The sequence below is a fragment of the Castor canadensis genome, chromosome 7, assembly GCF_047511655.1.
Source record: "Castor canadensis chromosome 7, mCasCan1.hap1v2, whole genome shotgun sequence".
In the NCBI taxonomy this organism is placed as follows: domain Eukaryota; kingdom Metazoa; phylum Chordata; class Mammalia; order Rodentia; family Castoridae; genus Castor; species Castor canadensis.
Genome location: NC_133392.1, coordinates 59,888,056 through 59,900,392, shown reverse-complemented (window position 1 = coordinate 59,900,392; position 12,337 = coordinate 59,888,056). Strand labels below are relative to the sequence as shown.

General features: G+C 47.5%; 1 protein-coding gene across 2 annotated transcripts in view; it reads right to left on the bottom strand.

Moving 5' to 3' along the window:
• The window catches only part of Hkdc1 (hexokinase domain containing 1), a 65,065-nt gene that overhangs the window by 49,960 nt on the left and 2,768 nt on the right, over nucleotides 1-12,337 (bottom strand). For both annotated transcript variants that reach the window (XR_012449733.1, XM_020161555.2), the window contains exons 2-4: nucleotides 9,247-9,409; nucleotides 3,688-3,836; nucleotides 3,486-3,605 (exon numbers count right to left, since the gene is read on the bottom strand). Coding sequence is in view for 1 of the 2 variants with exons in the window: in XM_020161555.2 (XP_020017144.2) it covers nucleotides 3,486-3,605; nucleotides 3,688-3,836; nucleotides 9,247-9,409 (432 nt within the window). In the remaining variant the exon portion in view is untranslated. The remainder of the gene's footprint in view (nucleotides 1-3,485; nucleotides 3,606-3,687; nucleotides 3,837-9,246; nucleotides 9,410-12,337) is intronic.

The following is a 12,337-nucleotide window of genomic DNA, read 5'->3' as shown; positions in this document are numbered from 1 at the left end:
TCCTTTTTATGGCTGCATAGTACTCCATTGTGCATATGTTCCACGGTTTCTTTATCCATTCATCTGTTGATGGATATTTAGGTTGATCCACACCTTGGCTATTGCAAAAAGACTCAATGTTGCTTCAGAGGCATTTTCTAATAATTTAAACATCTGTATTCCTCTCGTCTGAAAAAACTGAAACATCATATATAGTAACAGAAAGAGCAATTGCCAAAAAGTCAGAATACTTGAATTCATGAGACACTGGAGCCTCAGTTTACTCACTTGTATAATGGAACACTCCCCCCACACCCAGGGAGGAGGAGAGGAAATGCCATCTCTCTCACGGGCATGCTCTTATTAGATGTCTAGCCACATATTGTTTGTGCAGAATGTATAATTTGCAGGTCTCCCAAACAAAACATCTCGTGGCATGCCCTTGAGAACTTAATTTCAACTGGAAAAGTGGTTCTCAAGTTGCATTCTCAATTAGTTCCTTTAAAATGGCATTTCCCAAGAGTTTCATGACTCCAAATGATCATAGAATTTTTCAGATTAGCAAAGAACTCGGAGGTTAATAGAATTGCCCAAGTCCACCCAGCTCCTGAGCCCAAGCTCACAAACTCTATCCATGCCTGATCCAATCCTCTGTTTATGGATAAAGACACTGTAACTTAGAGACAAGGAAATTGTTCTAGTTCTCACAAGGAGTGGAGGACATTCTAACTCCCCATCTGCCCCCAGATTGTTTTCCTGCACCACAGTGCCACCCTGTGGCAGCTCTATAGCTTCTGCCTTCATAGGCTGTGGCAAAATCCCTGCTTCATCACAGTGTAGAGTGGCTTTTCCCAATAAGGGTGCTAAGGACAATGTGGGACCTGTTGAGGAGAGAGTATATGTGGAAGTGAAGGATTAGAGCTTATGATATAAGCTTTTACACCCCTGTAATTCCAGCACTTGGGAGGCTAAGGTAGGATTATGAGTTCAAAGTCAGCCTGGGTTACACAGCAAGACCCTGGATCAAAATACTAAAAATTTGTGATACGTTAAGTTGGGGGAAAAATAAGCAATAACTATCTCCAGCACCAAAATTAATAAAACAAACAGTTCAGTGGCTCACACCTGTGATCACAGCTACTTGGGAAGTGGAGATTGGGAGGATTGTGGTACAAGACCAGCCCAGGCAAAAAGTTAGTAAGACCACATCTCGACCAATAACTAAGCATGGTAGTATGCACCTGTTATCCCAATCTACTTGAGATACTGAGATCGGGAGGATCATGGTTCCAGGTCAGCCTGGACAAAAACACAAGACCTTATTAAAAAATAACTAAAGCAAGCCAGGCACCGGTGGCTCACACCTGTAATCCTAGCTACTCAGGAGGCAGAGGTCAGGAGGATTGCAAATCGAAGCCAGCCCAGGCAAAATGTAACACCCTATCTCCCCACCCCCCAAAAACAAACTATCACAAAAAAAGGGTTGGTGGATTGGCTCAAGGTGTAGGCCTTCAGTTCAAACCCAAGTACGGAAAAAAAAAAAAAGAAAGGCTGTGGGTGTGGCACAATGGCAAAGTGAGTGCTTAGGATATGAGCAGCCTTGGGTTCAATCACCAGTGCTAAAATGAATAAAACAGTGTGGTAGTTCATGCCTCTGATCCCAGATACTCTAGAAGCAGAGATTGGGAGATTCATAGTTTCAGGCCAGCTCAGGCAAAAATGTTAGCAATACTCCATCTCAACCAACAAACCAAGTGTGGTGGTACACACCTGTGACCCTAGCTATGCAAGAAGTAAGTACGAGGATCAGGTCTGAGGCCAACCCTGGGCAAAAACAGGAGACCTACCTGAAAAATAACTGAAGCAAAAAAGGGCTGGAGTGTGGCTCAAGTGGTAGAGCAAGCATAAAGCTTTTTTTTTTTTTTCCACCAAAGGAAAAAAAAAACACCCACAGACAACAAAGACCCCAAGTGGCTTCCTCTTAATTCAGATAATCACTTTTAGTTTCTCAAAGAAGTCCTATGAGTCACACCTCCTGACCCCACAGAACCTGAGAGCCTTCCACTCTGCTTCCTGGGCTCTGGTAAGAGGCATCTGATTCTGGCCTGCAGTAGGCAGTCACTTCTCTGCCTGCTCTACAGACTCCAACTGGGAGGCCTGATGGGTCCCATCCTCCCATTTCCTGCAGTCCTTGCTCCTCTAGGCATCAAGCTGGCTGTCCTTAGAGCAAAGCTCCACTTGGCCTCATCTAAACATTCCCTGTCACCTTCTTTTTGTCATTTCTTCCCAATCCTTTCTTTATAAAAAGATAAACCTCAGCTTAACCCCTGCACAGATGAGGCAAATTCCCGCTCATTGGAATCAGATCAATGATGGATAGCACCTTTCCATTGTCACCAAGCCATTTCAGAGAGTTATCAACCACCTGTTAAGTGGGAGCGAGGAGAAGAAGTATACAAAAACACCTGCCCTCCAGAAACACCTGTTGAACTGGGGCCAGTCATCACAGCCCAATAGCCACCATTTATGCACCAGGTGCACGCAGTGGTAAGTGCTTTGCAAATACTGTAGCCAAGCTTCACCTTAGCCAGCAAGTAGATATTATTATGCCTGGTTACCAAATGAACAAACAGGAACTAATTTGTCCAAGGCAATCCCACTGGTTCTGAGCCACAATTCAAGGCCAAGTCTGTGGACACAAGGGCTCATTCCCTTTGTACTCTTCCAACCAATAAGGGGCTCAAGCTAGCAATATCAAATGCATCCCAAGGTGGTCCAGGATTTCAAGGTGGTCCATGATCTGACTGTCAACCAGGTGTCAGAACCATGATGTGCCATAAATCAGAGGCCACTGCCCCAAAAAGGAATGGTCTGGGAGACCTGACTCTTGACAATCCTCCTGACCCCAGAAAGTTCTTTTATATGGTCCTTTATTTATTTCCACAGATTCTCTTAGGATTGCATTGGACTTCCTGTTGTTCTCAAACTGAAAAATTGAGACACACAGGGCTGAATTTCCAGGCTCCCCACCTGGCTAGAGGCACTGCTGAGACCGCACATCCCAGGTGCTGAGTCTGCTTACAAACATGTTCACACCACAACTCCACTTCAGTCCTTGTCCTAAGGGCTCACTATAGAGGGAGGTGCCCCAGGCTTTCCATGCCAACTTTAGGCAACTATGTCAGCTGTTCTGGGTGTACACCTCAAACCAGCAGCACCACATCTCCTGAGACCTGTTAGAAATGCAAGCTTCGAGTCTGGGTGCATACCCACCAACTCTGTAGGGCCCAGCAAGCTGAGTTTACCAGGCCCTCCAGAGGATTCTAATGCACACCGAGGTTTGAAAAACATTCCACTCTTTCTAGTTGTGCCCACATTAAGTGTAGAATCGAGGCTGCCACATCAACCTGCTCTCTGCCTCACATTGGTACCTCATTAGTAACAAAAAGTGGAAAAAAGACAAACAAACCAGAGTGGTGCTGTGCCCCTGCCCCCACTGGCCTTACCTCTTCCAACTTTGTCTGTCTGCAGGGAAAAGAAAAGGTAAAGCCAAGGGGCAATTTCTTATGCTTCAACTCTTTGTTCTTCATAAAATCTGCCAGGCAGTCAGCTACATAGTCAAACAGCTGCAGGAAGAGAAAGCACAGGACACTGAGTAAGGCTTGGTTTCTCATGACTGAGGCTAAGGCCTTCCCCACCTGCCAGTACCTCCACGCCATTCCCCCGGATGATTTCATTGGGTGTTGGGTAGAACTGACTCTCCATCTGGACATTTCGCTTCCCCTCTTCAGAGACTTGCACCTTGAGGACTCGAAACTTGGATCCTCCAAGATCCAGAGAAAGGAACTCTCCATTTTCTATGAAGAAAGAAAAACCGTCACCATTTAGTGAAGTGCTGCTCTGTGGCAAGTTTGGATTACAAGTGGGACATAAAACAAATGCCATTAAGCCAGGGCACGCTGATAATTTCAGCACTTGGAGGCTGAGGCAGGAGGATCATGAGTTCAAGTTCAGCCTGGACCACACAGACTATATAGCTACACCCTGTCTCAAAAAAAGTCATCAAATCTCCCAACCCCCTCCCCCTATAGGCTAGTATCATGCCCACTTAGCTGAGGCTTGAGGGAGGAGTGCAGCAGTGGTCTGAGCCATGCAGCAGGGGGCAGAGCTGGGGTATGAGTTCAAGTCCATCTGACCCCACAGTCTGAGCCAGTCCCTCTCGGTCATACTACAGGAAATGAGCATGTTCACATGGAGAAGGCACATGTGAACTCACTTCAAGCAGGTGGCCTAAGAACTGGGCCTTGAGGGTGGAGCCTATTTTGGCACAATGTAACCAGTAAGAGAGTGATATGTCAACCTTGAGGGACACTCGATTAAAGGCATGAAAGTGTGCAGTGTAGAGAAACCAGCCTCATACCAGCCTCAGTCTGATGGGCAGAGGAAAAACACTCCAGAGGAAGAGGGGCAACAGAGACCCTGTTGGCTGATGGCTCTTAAGGTACCCAGGACAATTAAGTTTTTAGGCCCGATCCACTCCAAAAGGAGAAAATAGAATACGACCCAGCCTAGCCCAAGAGTGATGCTATTAGCAAAAAGTGGAAGCGATGCATGTGTTGGGGAGGCAGTTCACCTTAATGGTGTCTACTCAGGAGTCCTACCAGTACCATGGGCATCAGACACGGGCTTGGGATGGGAACTCAGGTGTATATGCCTTTGTACACAATTATCCATGCCTGTAGATTGACTCAATGTCCACATGCCCAGCACCCAAGTGGCCATGTTTTGTACCACATGATGGTAGCCACAGCTGGCCAACCAGAGACAGTCCTTGTGAGCCATGAAATCCAACACAGAAGAAGATGCCAGTACATGGTAAAACCGAAACGTCAGCACTGCAGCACTTGGGGACCAGCTACACTATGATCCTGGGGAGGAAACGCTCAAGGCCCAGTTCCCTTGAGGCCAAATGCACCACAATGCCTGCCCTCAAATTCCCAAGAGATCCTGAGTGGCTCCTTCTTGGTCCCCAAGTTCTCACATGGCCAACTTTCCTTGCCTGGACTGCAATGGGTTTCTATGTTCTGGCAAAGGGCTAGAGGCGAAGCCTTAGATGGCCCAGAGTGGTGCTGTTCATGCTTTCACACATGCGCATCACGGCTACCTTAGATGGGCACCGCAGACCGTGACTCATTTCCACACAAGCTCCCAGTTAGCCAAGGTATATAATCTTCATTTACAGGCCCAGCCACTCCATCTTTTGTTTCTGTGGAGACATCTGAAAATGGTCTCCCCAGATCAGTCCTGAAAAAGCCCAAGGGAGCCGTTTACTGGGGAAGGGAATCCAGGAATGAATCTTATTAGCACTTATCACATACCCAGCAAGAGGTGCTCTGACTCTTTATCTTGGTGTGGAAGTCATAGATCACATGATTCACATACACATTTACTCATTCTGCACCAAGTTATGCGTCAGATGCTAGGGATTCGAAGAGGAAAGGCTGTTGGCACCCTGGAGAGCTTATCAGAAGTAGCCACTGTCCATCTATAGGCAAGTGCTCCAGGGAAGCACAGGGAGAGGTACCCAGCTCCCCAGGAAGGTGAGTCAGAGCCGAGTGTAGGGATTAGAGGGAGTTGGGCAGCCAGGCAGGGGACAGCAGGTCTGCAGCAGAAATGGAGCTGGAAGGTGGCAGGGTAAATTAGGAAGGATTTGGAAAGCCACCCATCCTAAGGAGTTTGGGCTTTATCTAGAAGGGGAGAGAGGACTGATAGAGTGGCTCAAGTGGTAAGAGTACCTGCCTAGCAAGCATAAGGCCTTGAGTTCAAACCCCAGTAGTGAAGAAAGAAAGAGAAAGAAATGCTAACAGAAGGGGAAGAGAGATTTTAAGGAAGGGAAAGCCGTGATCTGACTGAAATTTTGGGAAAACTCCAGGGTAGACTGAGGATTTTACAAAAGAGGAAGTTGCCTTGCTGGTGGAATGGAAGATGACAGGCTGAGAACACAGGTAGCAGCAGACACATTCCTCACTCCGCCTCCCGCACTGCCCTCTTATCACTGTGCAAACACCTCGTTCCACACCTGACTCAAGATACCATTTCATGGAAATCATGTGGTGTGAGCCCTTCCACAATGTGACTGACTCCAGAGGAAGGATTCTTGGACCCTGGAGGAAGGAGGCCTTGCCTGTGCAGATGAAGAGGGCAAGGGCAGCAGGGGCCATCATGGTTTTACAGGGTTATTAAGAAAACAGCCTCTGAAGAGGGAAGAGCCTCAGAAACTGGGGATTCCCGTCTCCTAAGCTACTGGCAGGGCTTGTGCCTCTACTCCTTTGCCACTCCCTAGTGCAGTGTCCCCCAAAGGCACACAGAGGCCAAATGCATATAGTCCTAGAGATTCAGAGTCTCCAAGGGGAGAGGCCTGGAAAACTATGTCTAGAAATGGCCCAGATGGGTAAATCTTATGTTTAGGCAAGTATGGAAATAGGTCTGGCGCACATTCCTGCCCCCTCAGAGGGCCCTGGATGACTACCTCAGCACTCCAGGGCTCACCCTGAGGACTACCAAAGGGCAGAAGCAGAGGTCAAGAAGAGAGCCAGTGGGGGAAGAGGCAAAGAATGGTAATCACCCACTCAATCCTGGGCTGAACATTTCCTGGCTCTTCCTCCATGACTGGTGGAGAAGGCACAGAAAAACCAGGAACCCTCTGTGCAGCTCACTGACTGAGGCTGAGAGGCCAGGAAGGTCCAGCCAAGTTCAAATGAAAGGAGAAACTGGAATTGCCAACAACAGCTACTTCCCTCTCCCCTATGGTGAGAGTGCATAAGTCACAACCATCTGGCCCTTCTTTGAGTTTCATATTGTATATGACTCCCACGCATATGTGCACATTAATAAAATTATCAGCCTTTTTTTCTGCTGATCTGTCAGTTTATTCCAGCAGACTTAAAGACTCGAGCCTTGAAGAGAGGGAGGGAGAACCTCCTGTGGCCCCTCCACCAACTCTATAAGTTGGTGGGACATGCTGACCACCTCCTTTCACTGATGGGGACAGGAGGGCAGTGATCCTAGGATTTGCCCAGGGCATCTGCTCATTAGGGACTTGGCCCAGGGACCTCATGGCAACAGAATGTGATAAGAGGTTCTGAGGGAATAAGAAGGAGATGCACATGTCCTGGCCTGAGGAGGAGGAAGTTTCTAGAACTTGGTCAGTCTCACTTATAAACCTTTGGAAGCCTCTAGACCATCCAAGGCCACTTTCCCTTGCTTCTGAGTCACACCTTGCTGGTATCTGAAGGAGGGGCCACATCTCTGGAGGCCAGGAGGACTTAGCCCTGGGCTCCTTACCACCCGCCCCCATCCACCCCATGACTCAGTTACTTTTGCAGAATGGCCCTAGATGACCTGTCAAGAACCACAGTCCCCTCAGCACTCTCATCCAGTACTGTGAGAGGCGTGACTGAAATTTCAAAGAAGGCTGTCTCTCTCCAAGGCTTATGATCCTCCAGGGTGGTGCACTGCCCACGCTGAGCAACCACTTGTCAGTAAGGAAGCAAGGCCCTTCTCATCACTGTGTCCCAGGGACCCCTCAACCATCGGTGCCAAGCTGCTTTGACCCAAGTATTGCTCCAGAGGGGCCCAGAACCTGGCTGATCCAATCAAAGACCTGAGACCACTGCAAGCTTCAGTACTGGATCTTTCAAGGGCTCTAAAGCTCCAAGCACTGGGACATGAAACTGAGGAGAGGGGGTTTCTTATTCCTGTCTCTCATCTGACCCTTAGCCACCCCACGGTGTTCTGTGAGGAGTACTTGGCACAGTGAGTCCCTAATATCTCTTGATCACAATGGGTGCTCAGTAAATACCAGGGCTTTCCCCTCTTAGGTAGCTTGGGCCAGAGCCTAAGAATGGAAGGGTCAGGTGTGAACTCACAGACCCCCTCTAGAGAGCACTAGGCTGCAGTGGGCAAAATAATACTGCCATCTCCAAAGATGTCCAGGTCCTAATCCCTGGGTCCTGTAAACATGACAGGGCATGTGGCAGAGGAGAATGAAAGCTGCAGAATGCAGATGGCATCGAAATTGCTCATTGTCTGACCCTGCGATTGAGAGAAGATCCTGGATTATCTCAGTGGGCCTGTTATCACAGGTCTTTTAAATGTGGGAGAGGGAGACAGAGGGTTGGAGTCAGACAGATATCTCAAGAACTACACTGCTGGCTTTGAGGATGGAAAGCTCATGACACAAGGACTGTGTGTGTTTCCAGTGGCTGGAAAAGGGAAGGAAACAGACAGCCCAGCCCACGCCCCACAGAACCTCCATAAGAAACTGTCTTGTGGACACCCTGATTTTAGCCCAGTGAGACCCATTTCAAACTTCTGATCACTGGAACTAGAAAAGAATAAACTGGTGTGTTAATCAGCAGACTTTATGGCAATGTTACCAGAGTCTCCAAGGGGAGAGGCCCAGAAGTTAGGAATTGTCCCAGGTGAATCTCAACCTTATGCTCAGGCAAATAAGGAACCCATGTCCTAGTGCCAACCCCCGTGTCCATCAGCTGGCCTTGATGACTACCTTAAGTCTCCTGGGCTCACCCCCGAGAATACAAAAGAATAATAGAAACCCCATACATAGACCAACTCTTTCATGTTACAGATGGGTAAACCAAGGCTAAGCATTTGCCTGTGTCACTAAGAAGTGTCAGAGCTGGACCTAAGAACCCAGGTGATTTGAATTGCCATTTAATATTACTTCCGCCACACCTTGCTTCCCTTCATTACTTACTATCTCTAGCCTAAAATCTAGACACCCAGGAATGAATGCCACTCACAGTTCATTCATCACATGTCAGGGCCCAGTTTGCATCAGGTGCTCGGAACACTGTGGTGAATAAGGGCCCAGGCTGACAGGGCTTTGGTTCAGGGGGAGCTTCTCAGCTGCAGTGGTGACAGGGCACCAATGAGGACACTTCCTAGAGAAAGGCAATGAGTGATCTCTAGGCTGCACTTGGAAAGCGAAGGTGGTATTCTTGAGGATGAGAATGAGAGAGCAGGGGAGGGGAGAGAATAAGTGAGGCCAACTTACTGAGGCAGGGAGAAAGCAGGGCACCTTGGTCAATGGAACCCTAGGTGTTCAGCAGAACTGAAGCAGAGACTCAAGAGGGCAGGAGGGGGAATGTGGACAGAGGAGCTGGGATACAGGAGTAAACGTCAGGGACATGTTTGCTAAGGAACCAAGAGAGTGGGGGCCCTGGCAGCCCCAGTACCACTCACCTGTCCCATCTGGAATGGCCCTGACAAAGGTGGGCAGCATCTTCACTGAGGCCGTGGGGTTGGTGTCCTTCCCCAGGCCCTTCTCCATCTCAGCCTGGAACCGCGCCATGATGTCCAAAAGGGTCTCATCAGAGAGCCTCATGTGATACAGGAACCTGTCCACCTGGAACAGACACCGGGGCGACCATGCTTGCTACTGGGGTGCTTGCCCTGCAGTCCAGGCTGTTAACTCCCAGCACCCCCTGCGAGGCCACATTCCCGATTCTGGGGCCAGCTTCATGATGTGCACTCCCAAAAGGCTCCTTCCTGACCCCTCACCAAGCCAGGGATGAGGCAGGGAGTTCGGGGAACAGAAAGGAAGGTTGACAAGATGTGGGTTTATTCCTCTGAAGGGCAAACAGACTGAGGACAAAGTCCCTATCATTCTGACAGACAAGGGGGTGGGGAGCTGAGAAGGATTCAGGGTTTCTAACTCTCACTTCAAGCTTCCATTGTATCATTGCCTCTCCACTGGAAAACACTAGCTATTCCTTGAATCTTAAATTCCTAAACATACAAGTGGTTTTTTTTTTGTTTTGTTTTGTTTTGGTTTACTGAGACAAGGTCTCACTATGTTGCACAGGCCGGCCTCAAACTCAGATCCTCCTTCCTCCACCCCCCAAGTACTGGGATTATAGGCACGCACCACCATACCCAGCTTACCATGGAAGCTTTATTTCATCCAATTATGACAACAGATATATCCAAACACATTTCTCTTTGTTATTGGCTGCTACAAAGCTCAGAACTAAATTCTATTTCCAACTGCAATCTTTAAAATCCTAATCCTACTTTAAATTTCCATCTTGGTTTAATTGAGGTTGTTCTAATTAAAATGAAGGTTAATTTTTTTAGAGACAGGGGCTTGATAGGTAGAGGTTTGTTTATCTATTTTTGTGGTACTGGGAGTTGAACTCAGGGCCTCAGGCTTGCAAGGCATGTGCTCTACCATTTGAGCCACACTGCCAGCCCACTGTAGAAATTTTATTATTTTGGTGGTACTGTGGTTTGAACTCAGGGTTTTGTGTTTACTAGGCAGGCACTCTACCTTTGAGACCTTTTTACTCTGGCTACTATTATTATTTTGGCAGTTTGAACTCAGGGCTTCATGCTTGCTAGGCAGGTGCTCCACCCCTTGAGCCACTCCGCCAGCTCCTCTGGTTATTTCTGACACAGGATCGTTCTTTTTTGCCTGGGCTGGCTTGGATCATGGTCTTCCTATTTTACACTTTGCACTGTAGCTGGGATGGCAGGTGTATGCCACCATACCCAGGGTTTTCCATTAAGATGGGGTTCTTGTGAATTTTTTTGCCTGGGCTGACCTAGAGTCATGATCCTCCCAATCTCAGCCTCCCTTTTAGCTGGAATTACAGGCTTGAGCAACCATGCACATCTGAGAAGTTTAATTTTTAAAGTCACTTCCAATTGCTATTTCCTGGTTACTGCAAGTAACCAGGAAACTGAAGCCAAAGGACCACTCCCCTAATAGAGGGAAGATATAAAAACTTCTGTGACATACTCAGTCTCCTTGATGGTAACATGTCACATTAGAAATGGCAGAAAAGCTTCCTCCCCCAAACTAACGTCAATCGATTGCTGGTGGCAGTCTGGATCCCCAGAGCCATGACAATGGATTATCAATGGGACAGGAGGGACCCTGTGTTTGCCAGCCCTATTATATTTACTGAGCACCCACCCTACCTATCCAGGTCACAAGGAGGCTCATTTCAGACACATTCCTGGAATGGGTTCTCTTTATTGAGGTCTAAGATCATGTGTGACACTCTATTTTTCTGCATGTCCTCCATCAAGTCTCCATGACATCCTTTGAGGCAGTCAGATAAGGTCAAAGCTATTGTCCTAGAGTTAAGGAATATGAGGCTCAGAGCATAGAGTAGCATCAATACAGCCATAGATAAGTGGCAGCACTGTGGCTGCAATACAATCTCTAGACCCCTCTTTCCACAGCCTGGTTTTGGCTCACAGCTCTTAGTGGGGGTCAAATGCCCAACAGGCAAATTATGCTAAAAGTGCAGGGCTCATATCACCCTTGTCATAGGACAGGTGTCCAGCCTTCAGCCAGGCCTCAGAGGACAGGAGGATCCAATTCAGAGACCCAACCCAGTGAAATGGCCCCATGGTTCTGGGGACTCAGGAGCCAGAAAGAGGCCAGGAAACCATTAGAAAGTCATCAACAAAAAAGGACAATTGAGCTTTCAGCATATTTGAGAAGATAGGATGTAACCAGGTCATGCTTCATTACGGGCTTCCTGTTCCTACTGTTTATGACTAATTGGTTGGCACAACCACATGCAAATGGAGAACACTGGAAAGGACGTGACCCAAGTAATTGGGTAGAGGAAGGGTGGAATGCCATGTGGAAACTAAAACTGGATCCTTTATCATCATGCCAGAGCCCCTCAGATAGCATCCCTGAACCCACAGATCATTTGCTCAGCCCAAGAGCTTAAAGAGCTTCTCCAGGCATCACATATGTCATCCTCCTTTGTAATTCATGGTTTGTGAAGCCCTTTTGGGGTTACTTGTGAGCTGCAGTGCAGTCACTTAGCACCATGAGTTGCTGCTGCTCTTTTAAGTTAAGGTTATGGCAGAAAAAAATGTCAACTTAGCACTTTCTTGTTTATTCTTTGTATCTTCCTAAGGGAAGGTAAGACATGTTGGGACCAAAAAAAGGCTATATTTTCAATCTATTACACATGATTTTGGGGCATGTGTAAGCAAGAACACATGTCTCAGACACTAAGAGAGGGAACCTGAGTTGTAGAAAAATGGAGCCTCCTTCTGAAGGGACTCAAACCATAACAGGAAATATGGTTCAGACAGGAGAGCTGACAAGAGTAGCACCTAAAGACTTAAATTAGAAAGAGTAAATTTAAAAACTTGAAGCTCAGAACTATTCAATTACAGAATGTAGGAGTTTTAAGGGACCTTGAAGGTCAGTCCAAAGGTCTCATATTATGAATCAAGTTGTAAAGAGGTTCCACTCTTTGATCTACTGGTTTCACTTCTGGGAATCTATTCTCAGGAAATT